This window comes from Patiria miniata, unplaced genomic scaffold (assembly GCF_015706575.1).
Source record: "Patiria miniata isolate m_02_andy unplaced genomic scaffold, ASM1570657v1 HiC_scaffold_9, whole genome shotgun sequence".
NCBI classification, from domain to species: Eukaryota; Metazoa; Echinodermata; class Asteroidea; order Valvatida; family Asterinidae; genus Patiria; species Patiria miniata.
This window is the reverse complement of record NW_024037076.1, coordinates 8,249,343-8,260,492: the sequence shown is the minus strand read 5'-3', so window position 1 is coordinate 8,260,492 and position 11,150 is coordinate 8,249,343. Positions and strand designations below refer to the sequence as shown.

Below are 11,150 nucleotides of genomic sequence, written 5' to 3'. Positions count from 1 at the left end.
TTGCAATAGACTTATGCATTGTTATTTCAATAAGTCATGAATCAACAAAGTTCTTATGCTCCACAGAATTAAACATAAAAATCAATACATTTTTACTTTTGCGGGTAACACCATGTGGAAAGATATCGCTTCTTGGAAGAAGTGTGATTCTCAAAAGAACCGGTCGGATGAGTGTAGAACTCGACGTGGTTTTCAGAACCACACTTCTTCCAAGAAGCGATATCTTTCCACATGGTGTTACCCGCAAACTTTGTAATTTATATCATCCGCCATGAAAAGCTTCAAGTCATTTATAACATATAAATCACTGAATCATTTATAAATAAACATTTATACTAAGCCACAGCACACAAGCAATAGTCTACATAACCTCTCAGATAAAAAAAACACTTAAGTAAAACTATAAAGATGTTACAAATTGCAAGAAATAAAAACGCTTTCATTTTGCACTTCATGCTTTTCTAGAATCTAGTTATTGTGAATTGTCAGCCTCAAAGACTGCCTTACATTAGTATTCAGCTATGGATGTTTACAAATTATTCAAAAAAACAACAACACTTGTGTGATCCAGGGAAGACAAAAAATAAAATATAACGACACGGTTTCTGACAATATTGCAATTCAATTAAAGACTTGAAAGATGATCAGAAAACATGAAATTTAAAGTCCTACCTAACTCTGCAACATTAGCATATTTTCACTACAGTGGTTTCGTAACAGCGCAAATTAATATCGTCTTACTAAGCAAGACGTGAAGTTTTCTGAAGATAGAAAACATAATTATGAATAGCAGTTTTCTTTGAGATCAGGGCCCAATATCATGGCTCTTCTAAACCACAGAATTCCGCGCTTACACGATCAGCATTCTGCACTTACAGAAACATACTGCCCTTACCCTGTAAGCACAGAATGCTTAGTTACGGGATGTATGCATGCGCATAAGCTAAAATTGCTCGTTAACCCGTGAAATACGCTTGCCGTAAGCATGGAATCCCCTGCTATAGTAAGCAGGGATTTTTTGCTAACGGTAAGCAGAACCAAGAAATTGGGCTCAGATGTATGGTCTCTAATAAGGATTTACAATCTTCCTCTCAAAACAAACAAAAATCCCTTTTACTCACTGAGTATTTTTTTCTGATGTTTGTCGGCAAATTTCACCCCTCTAAAAAATAGATTACCATTGTCTTTGATAATTTCTGATTACTGTAACATTTTAAGTCACCTTTCCAATTCTCAGTGATTCATTGCGTTAGTCGTTAGATTGTATAATACATTCAACGTTTCTCAACTGAATTATGAACTACAGACTGGAGTAAATTTGGGTTTTGGGCAACTTCACCAGAAAATATTCAAATGTCACTTTTATTCTCGGCCTCCATGTTGGAGAAGTAAGTTGCGTTTTCGAAGCCAGTCGTGGACGTGATCATACGGTCCTCCATCAGGTTGCCTTTGCCCCGCCGATAGGCCAAGACAAAGTACACAGCGACAAGAACGATGGAAATGGCAATAAGGATGCCAAACACGATACCAACGACAGCACCAGTCGACAAACCTGTCACAAAATTGTACAAATTGCAAAAAAAAAGTTAATTAAAATCACAACCAACTATACTCTTATACATGGTAACTGATTTTTTTTTCTAGTTCTTGAACGAAAGAAAATACGGAAATGTAGTCCCTACAAAAACAAACGCGATCGGAATTATCTCGGAAGCTGCCGGCCAACGTTTTCGTGTTCATGCATGAGTCACGTGATTGTGCCTTGTAATTTCTGGAAGTGTTTTGAGTTTTAAAAAGTCAGGTTGATGATCCCAGTGACCTCATGATGACCTTTTACCACAGTTTTGTCACGTGACATAATGGGGCTGGGCTACTGATACTTCTGCCAAAGTTTGGTTGAAAACGATCCAAGTAAATGAGCAATAGGCAGTGTGAACGATTGTTACTAACCAACGGACTAACGACGAGACATGATGATTTTGTTGAGCTGCTATCCCGCAGCTGAATGGCAATCGTTTTCGCTATTTTAAAGATTTTCATTCACTGTAAAATGATCTGGTTATAATTTTCACCGATTTTCAGTTGCGCTTGGCTAAGGTTTGAGTGATTTTCATAGTCTAATATGACTTCGCTTTTTTTTTTGGGGGGGGGGGGTTAGATGAAATCGAATCACACAATTTCAGAAGACTTATCCTCCCACCTCTTAACAAAAACTCTGCTGTAAAAACTGAAAAGACCTCATTTTATCCCTAACTTTATATAACACAAAAATGCTCAATACAATCGTTAAAATATTTCTTCTACCGAATATTTGTGTTGATATTGTTTTGAAATCTCACCTCCGGTTCTCGGCTCTGGGGTGCCTGGCTCTCCTGGAAATGAATAAAAATTATCATGCATTTGCTGAGTGCCATTTCTTTCCTTTTTGTTGTTGTTTGCGAAAGGATTTGCTACATTGCTTTACAGAGATGACATTCTCACTGCAGCGAAGTGCGGTCGGTTAAAGTGGATCTGGGTCTAAATTGAAGTTGCAAGGAAGTTGCCGTTGAAGCTTGTTTCATCCCGGTTCCCCTCCCCCTCCTCCTGTCCCCTCCCCCCTCCCCACCCCATGTTCTCAACAGCAGGGATTCAGTGATCTGCAACTAATTTGAGCAGAGTTGAGAATTTGGAACACAACGTGAATTGGAACATGAAATGATACCCTTAAGTTATCCAAAAAATATATTGATGTTCCTATTTTTCAATGAAAACAACCTACCAATGTCTGTAGTGTAGGGCTTTCCTGTGTGAGGCTCCCCTGTGTGAGGTTTCCCTGTGTGAGGTTTCCCTGTGTGAGGTTTTCCTGTATGAGGGTAACCTGTAAATCAAACAAGGTATACATCCGAAAAGTCTTCAGAACTTCGTGATTTTACGGATTTATAGACATAGCCCTACTTGACAGTAGCCCCTGAGACATAATGGTGTCACGCTCAGTGTGACGTCATTGCATGACGGGACTATCATCTTACTAGTTCGTAAAACAAATTAAAAACAAATACTCAAGGTAAAGTCAAAGGTATCCAACTACTATCTGTCACAGATTACGTGTGTGACAGATCGTATTTGGCAGGCTTGTATTAGTTGCATTTTGTCAAGAACGTCTAAAAAAATAACATACCATTTAAAAAAAAAAACATTTGAACCATGAATACAACATCACAAACAATACTAAAGATTTCAGTTTCATTTTCTCAAAAAAAGTACCTTTTATCAAAAGAATCACTCACTTTTCATAACAGATTCCAGCACCCACCCTATTTGGTAAGCTATTTAATAAGCTATAGTTAATAACAATTTGGTGGTTCATACAATCCCGACGCCAACTCCAACTCTTCACAGCAATTAAAATGGCTCACGTACCTTGAGGAAGCAGTTGACAGACGCAATCGGCCTTCAAGACTTGGCAGAACTCATCAGACCACTTGCCATCGGTCAAGTCCATGGCCACACAGTCAGCTCCGGACGACTGACCATCAGGCTGTCTTACGGCCCAATTCACATAGTCCACTTGGCTTCCGTCTGTGTCATTGTACACGAAGACGCCTGCGCAGTGCCAAAAATGCAAAGCCCAAGAAAACAAACATGTGGGCATGTTATAACAGATTAGTAAAGTTAGGATTCAAGCATTCAGGCCTTCGTGTACTGTGGAAAGAACATAATTTCCTCTAAACAAGTGCTAGTGCACAATAAGCTTTGGCGAAAAATGCTACGCCGATGGCACACATGGAACACCATACGCTTTTCGGTCAATTTTCATTTCCTCCTTCTGGATACCGTCCAACCACTACAGAATATACCACGTGACTATAGTAACATGTTGCACATTATCTTGCCTCCTTTTACACATTTTTCATATACAATTTTACGAACTGTTACAAACAATTTTTAGAGTGTATTTACTGACGACGGCATGGCATTTGCTAAATTTTGGTAAACTGTTTTGGTAAATTTTCGGGGACCGACCGACCGACCGACCGACCGACCGACAGACACCCAAGTGACATGTAGAAGCTCAGAGCTAAAAACTAACTACAAACAAGGTTGCAAATTATTGTCTGGAACAAACATACGGTAGTTCAGAAATTGTTGTCGCACTTTAACGGACTCCGTAAAGTGAAATATTCCGTATTTTCGGCGTAATTATACGGACTTTCCGTAAAATGCAAATATTAATTATGCTAACTAGCGTGATTACAATCAATCACATCGGCCCAAACACCTACACATAATATAGTACATCTAAGTACATATTGTCATTTCACCCACAACCGTGTACACATCTCCAAACTCATGTTAAGGATCTGTGTATTTTACGGAATGAAAAAACATTTCCGGAAATTTTGCTGCAGGAATACGGAACGCTATTTTCTGTCCGGCAGCAAAATTTCCGGAAAAGTTTTTTCATTCCGTAAAATAAACAGAACATTAACACGAGTTTGGACATGTGTACACGGTTGTGGGTGGAATATCAATATGTACTTAGATGTACTATATTACGTGTAGGTGTTTGGGCCGATGTGGTTGATTGTAATCACGCTAATTAGCATAATTAATATTTGCATTTACGTAAAGATCCGTCAAATTACGCTGAAAATACGGAATATTTCACTTAACGGAGTCCGTAAATTTACGGACATTTTTAACAGTGAATTCATTAAACGAAATAGAGAAGATTCACGTGTGAGGTTCTATGCAAAAAATCCTAACATTTCAGAAATTTGAATCTGTAGCATTCCTGCATTGCATGAGAACATTTGCACTTGTAGTAATTAAAGAAACCTATACCGCTCTAGATACATGGAGAGCCAAACGTTAAGCTTACAAGGAAAGGACATTGTGATATAAGCTTATCGACGCTCGTACCGTTTGAATTCCTGTACATTTGAAGCCACACTCGGCCAGAACTCTGCGCTTCGTCTTTCGTGGCGTTCCTCCGAATGAACTCGTTCTGCTCGTCGCTGTGCACCACGGGCAACGTGGCCCGGTAGTCCTGCCAGCATTTCCTCTGAGCTTCATCGCGAGACGTCCGCATCAAGCCAGTGTTGAAGAGAAGACAGCTGCCGCCGTCTTGTTCCCAGCCTTCCATATTGCAGTCCGGTGGTGCAACACTGGTCGGGATGGGAGACACTGTCGAGTGAACAGTTCAAAAGCTATGGATCAGCATGGTGCCTGACACAGTCAGAAGATCTAGACATTGATTATTGACCTCTGATAGTATTTACTCCATTTATAAGTCCCTGACCTGCCACAAACCGTCCTGCCCATTATTCCCTGAATTGCCCCGGACCAACCTGCCTCCTTGTACCGCCCCTAACCAGCGCGCCCTGCCTGTTACTCCCTGTACCGCCCGAAACCATCCTGGGTGTTACTCCCTGTACTGCTCTAAACCACCCTGCTTGTTACTCCCTGTATTTCCCGGACCAACCTGCCTCCTCAGGGGCGGATCCAGGAATGTTCGCGGGGGGGGGGGCATCAGCAAAAAAATCTGAAAATGTACACAGGTTTTTTTCTCCAGACACTTGGCCTCCGTAAAATAAAAAAACTGGGGGGAGGGGGGGGGGGCTGGTACCATATTTCAATAGGGGGCGTTGTTCAAATTCGGCAATTATTAACACTAGATTACAGAATGGTGTACCGTATTTTTAACAGGCGGACATTATACCAGTATAAGTTTTGTTACTCCCTGTACGACCCTAAAGCACCCTAAAGATTCGTCAATGAATAAATGTAATAAAATACAATGAAGAACAAGCGCTAATGGCTTAACCATATCCCCTTTGTTAAAAAAAAATAGTAACATGCTTTTGTCCGTTCTTTGAAAAAAAAGATTTAAAAGCTACTCACAAAGGTAAACACACACCGATCGCTTTAGCTTTTGACTAGACTAGATCCCATTCACAAGTCATTTTTACTGGAAATATGGCTATTGTGACTGCTTTCCTTTCCAGTAGGTTGATTATAAGTCCTTTCATAGAGCAGTTTCTTACCTCCACCGATCTGACAGATAGATGCTCGCGTGGAGGAGCAGTCCGTGTTATCCCATGTCTTCCCAGCCAGCATTCTGACGCATCCCTCACCCTCCAATGAACTGGGCTCATTCTCACCCCAATTCACGTACGACAGTTGGTTTTCATTCAGCCAAGTGAAGGTACCTTTACTCTGTCAAAGAATAAAAAATAAACTTTAGTCACTGCATTCTGCACGGAATAAAATTGAGATATAATTATAACAATAACATTAAAATCTCACTGGTCGTGCGTTTTTCAACAAGTAAAAGTGAAAGGGTTACGTCATAAATACTGGATTTCAACTTGTTTCTTCCAAAGTGTCCCGTCGATCAAGCTAAAACTTGAACAGGTTAAAGCGTTAAACGTCCCGCTTGGTATTTTCACAATAAGCAAGGGTCTAGTACTCACATCTCGCCTGAGTCCGATCCAGGCATCACCAACGTCGTAGTAGGTAAGCATGCTTCGGATTAACGCCTCTTGCAGACCGTCGCCGATAGAGGCCAGAGTTCCTTGGTCTTTCTCGCAGTTGGCTTCCGCTTCGGCATAGCTGCTTGGTGTCGCTTCAACCCTGTAGCAGGCTTGACCAAACTTGTAGTAGCCTGCTGCGTCACACTGTACACCAGTCCATGTATCTGGGAGGCTTTTATCTGAGCGGAGCAGAAATTTTAACAGAAAGAAAAGATCTTGATCTCTCTGGAAGTCATTCGGCGAGGAGTGTCAAAATACTCAGATGCATACCCAGGAGACATGTATTCGAGTCACTTAACATCGATTCGGAATCTGATTCCCGAGTGCCGAGTCATGCAGGTAGAGTTCAAGAGTCCGAATTCGCCTTTTGGTCGAGTCCTAGTGAGTAACGAGTCACTAAAGGTCGAGTCCGAGTCCGAGTCCGAGTCACAAGTCACTTTTAAGTATGAATTGGAAATAAATGTCGAGGCACTGCTAAAACCTAAAATTGATCTTCCAATTTATGAAATATTAGAAACATGCCTTCTGCATGCATGCACTGTGTATGTAAAGTACTGACAGATGCGTTTCTTCTGCACCGCACTGACTGTATGGCTTGGCTAAAAGGAAAGAGTCGTCTCCAAAATGTGATTGTATTTTTTTAAGTACTTTGTACTAATTCTGATCGAGTCCCAAGTCACGCCCTAAGGCTTGCAGGTCGAGTCCCGAGTCCAAGTCATTTGTCATCGTGACCCGAGTCCGAGTCCAAATCGCAGAGAATGGGACTCGTGTCGGTCGTGAGTCCGAGTCCGAGTCACGAGTCGTACAAGTCTGACACCAACGACTTATAAACATAATGAATTCCCACAGCGTTAGTTTAGCCTGAAAGGCTGAAGGAAACATACGTATGCTTATTTACTCCGTGGGATGCATAAAACCCCACAGAACCTGCATAAAATGTCCGTTGCCTGGGGTTTTTTAATAAATGAACTCTTAGAGTGACTCACTAAGTGGTTGCTGACAGAAGTAGCTCTCACTGTCAGATCCCTCCACGTTGACCCACTTCCCAGATGTGGTGTTGTCATTTAGCATATGGACACAGCCACCTGTAATCTGTTTGCAAAAAAGGGAAACTCTTCACATTATTACAAACTCTATACTGAAGACTCAAAAAGTATGCAAATATCATGTGATAACATGGAATATGTTTTTATCGTACAACAATCCGTTGATAAAAGAAGTTCAGATGGCACGCTAACTAGAACTGTATTTAATTCACAAGTCAAGCCAGTCAGAAGCAAATAGGGTATTGGGAACGACAAAGAACTGCGTTCGTCAAAGTTCACTTGTGACAATCTGAAACTGAATAGCAGAGGAAGGTTTTAAGGAAGGTTCTGCAACAAATTATTCAGAGTTGAAGAGTTATACCTCATCAGGCTCAAGGTCACGTGCACGCAGTCTCAGGAATACACATTCTTCTGTATAGGTAAATTGGATTTTACTTACGGCTGGATAGCCTGGAGCCCAGTAGGTGTAGTTCAACCGTGACCCATCCGTCCAGTGAAAGTCACCGACTAATCGATTGAGACCGATCCAAGAATGGGAACTGGTCTGCTGGCCCATTAGAGCATTCAGGAAAACTGCGAGTCAGAACCAAAAAAAGGGTTACTAAAATTCAATTGAGAATACTCCTCAACGCCCCTGAATGGAGCAAAACGAGTATTGGAGGTGCAGTTTCTTGGTTGCTGTTTTTTGATTGGTTACTTGTTGTAGTGCTTGATGACGGCTGCTTTGAACTTTTGTGGCAGAGCATTCCAATCCATGACTGTTCTTGGCATGAAAGAATACTTCGGGCACTTTTTGTTGGTTGCAAGATATGCCGTGTCTTGATGGTCGTTAGAACAGGCGTAGGACGTTTTGCGTTCTTAAAAACTCGACAGATATGTCCACAACATTTAGCATACTGCTGACAACTGCCATTGTCATCTGCATTACAGTTTAACTGTTAAAACTGACTAGAGTTTTTTTCTGAGTGTATTTTCTCAGAGTGTATTTATCAGAAAAGGGTGAGCCAAACTTACTCTGAACCTCAGGACTAGACACGGTGACAAGGACAGCCCCCCGACTGATGCAATCAGCTTTGGCCTGTCGATACGGCAGCCCGGACGATGAAACTGAGCCCGCTCCGAGGAGCCGATAACACTGGTACCCTACACGGGACCAGCCGTCCTCGCAGCCGCCTGTGAATGGGTACGGGGTCGGGACGGGGATAGGGTTGGTGCTGGTGTTGAGCTTCTTACAGACGAACGGCTGAGGAGTGCCGCAGGCCATGTCGTTCCACGTACCGACTGGTGAGAAAATGAACATGAAACTACACTCAACCAAAAAGAAAGTCCCCCCTTAATACTTTTTTTTTGTCTAACTCAAAAACTACTGGGCTCATTTTGCTCAAATTACGACTGATCAGAACAGAAATTCCTTAGCAATCCAGCCATACTCTATGTTTGGCCAAAAACAGTGATAATGTGCACACAAATATGCAATTTCTGACAAATTGTACCGAAAAAAGTTGCACTTTTGTATACGAGCAAGGTGAGTGTGAACAACAACTTGCACGTATCCAAAAGTGCAACTGTTTTTGGTATCAAACGTCATAAATTGCATAAATTCGTACACATTAGCACTGTTTTGGGCCAAATAAAAGTATGGCTGGATTGCTAAGGAATTTCTGTACCGATTAGTCGTTAGTTGAGAGAGAGGTGCTCAGTAGTTTTTGTGTTAGAAAAAAATATATATTGGAAGGGGGGGACTTTCTTTATTGGTTGAGCGTATGTGCTCTTCAATTAATTTGGTGGCGGTACCCTAGACTTGAACCATTCGGCCGACAAGACCCTGAAAGCTTGGCGGTCGATTGGTAAGACTTCTGCTCAAGTAAGCAGCAGCTCTTAGGTTCGACTCCCACCGAGTAAGTTTTTTCTCGCAAGCCCGCGGACAACACTTGAGTATACAGTGTTTATAAATATGAGACAATGGACAAAATAACCCAATATGAAAATTTACATTTTGTTGAGGCAAATTCCATCTTACAGAAAGTAGAGTATGTTACTTGGAAATAGGGGAGAAAAATGAGGAACACTGAGGTTCTCTATGGAAAAAAAAATCATACCAATCAACATTTTCCCTAACAAAAAATCACCTACAGCTTATTATGTAGCCATGCTCTTATCCACAGTGTTTAGGTCAACTATTTACAGATTTTGGGGTGAAAGAAATTTAATAATTTTGACAAATCCCATTAAGCTCCTTTCATATGTCATTTTCAAACATTTTCCCATTTGTTTGGGGGGGGGATTTGAAAACTCAAAGAATGCAATAGGGTCACTTTTCATCGCATTAATTGCATGTCAAAACATGATTAATTTCCCAATCGTCAAATTTCCGGGCAATAACTGAAGATCAGCAGATTAACAAATGTTTTCGTACGTGAAATGCAGAAATTTCTTCCAAAAAATAGTCGTAAAACAATTGCCTGCAGTGACAATTTTGGTTTAGTCAGCTAAATCTGGAAACGAGTAAATAATTTTTGATTTCAAAACATGTTTTTTCCCTTTTGTTTTTGGCAAACCTAGGTTGCTGTAATGTGACCATGCATATTCATATAACCTATGACCTAGATTTCTCATGGTTACACTCGGTTGTACTTGTACATGGAAGTAAAACATGACATCACCGGTGGCCAATTTCCTGGAGCTGCTTAAAAAAATTGCTTAGCACAAAAAAGTCTTGCTTTTAAAAAGCAGGTTACCAGCCAAACCTCTGTGTGATTTCTATGCTAAGCAAACAACAGCTGCATACCAATCACAAGCAATATAAACATCTCATGGACATTTGGTTGGTAATCCTGTTTTTGCTAAGCAAATGTCTGTGCTTAGCAGTTCCATGAAATTGGACCCTTTCCATATCGCTTATAATCTTCTCACTATTCTGTCTGTATTTTCAGATCACAGCAGCTTGCATACTTACGGGACGAGTGCATCTCAGCACATTCCTCCTCCCCTCCATAATCATTAGGCTCGCCAGGGTGCCAATTGTCATAGGAAAAATCGGTCTTGTCTGACCAACTGCCCAAAAAAATGATAAAACAACAGCAATGACATCACAACCTAGAAATTGAGCACGACTCAAGAGCCATGTCTAAAAATTGGCGTCCTGTAGCCTCGTGGTTAAGGCATTGAGTTTGTGGTCTGCGGGTACAGCAGGTTGTGGGTTCGAGTCCAGCCTGGGGTCATGGTGCGTGTGCCCTTTGGCAAGACACTTTGTCACTCATTGCTTCTCTCAACCCAGGAGTAAATGGGTACTTGTGAGGGCAGAGATGGTTAAGTAATGTGATTGATTTAGCTGCAGAGGCAGGGGTGATGTACCTGTATAGTGACAGGTGTATGGAAGCCCCCTAACTTCATAAGTTCGTATAGCGCACACAAACAATTTTTGTTAAGTATTTGATACTTTGTTTTGGACAGTTACAATTTGGTACTTACAGTTTTTAGGTAGGATGAGAAAGTTCGTTTTTCGTCAATTTTTTTTTGGGGGGGGGGGGGAGGGGGGCAACCGACCGACCGAAACCAAAGTGACTTGTAAAAGCTATGTTGCCAGAAC

General features: G+C 41.3%; 1 protein-coding gene across 1 annotated transcript in view; it reads right to left on the bottom strand.

Annotated features, from left to right (window-relative positions):
- Window positions 1–246: 246 nt before the first annotated feature.
- The window catches only part of LOC119720798 (macrophage mannose receptor 1-like), a 43,672-nt gene continuing 32,768 nt past the window's right edge, over window positions 247–11,150 (bottom strand). The window contains exons 31-41 of the mRNA XM_038190644.1: window positions 10,518–10,615; window positions 8,576–8,842; window positions 8,001–8,134; window positions 7,502–7,607; window positions 6,456–6,694; window positions 6,027–6,198; window positions 4,903–5,166; window positions 3,400–3,582; window positions 2,759–2,857; window positions 2,340–2,372; window positions 247–1,552 (exon numbers count right to left, since the gene is read on the bottom strand). Of these exons, the coding sequence (XP_038046572.1) occupies window positions 1,350–1,552; window positions 2,340–2,372; window positions 2,759–2,857; window positions 3,400–3,582; window positions 4,903–5,166; window positions 6,027–6,198; window positions 6,456–6,694; window positions 7,502–7,607; window positions 8,001–8,134; window positions 8,576–8,842; window positions 10,518–10,615 (1,798 nt within the window). The 3' untranslated portion in view covers window positions 247–1,349. The remainder of the gene's footprint in view (window positions 1,553–2,339; window positions 2,373–2,758; window positions 2,858–3,399; window positions 3,583–4,902; window positions 5,167–6,026; window positions 6,199–6,455; window positions 6,695–7,501; window positions 7,608–8,000; window positions 8,135–8,575; window positions 8,843–10,517; window positions 10,616–11,150) is intronic.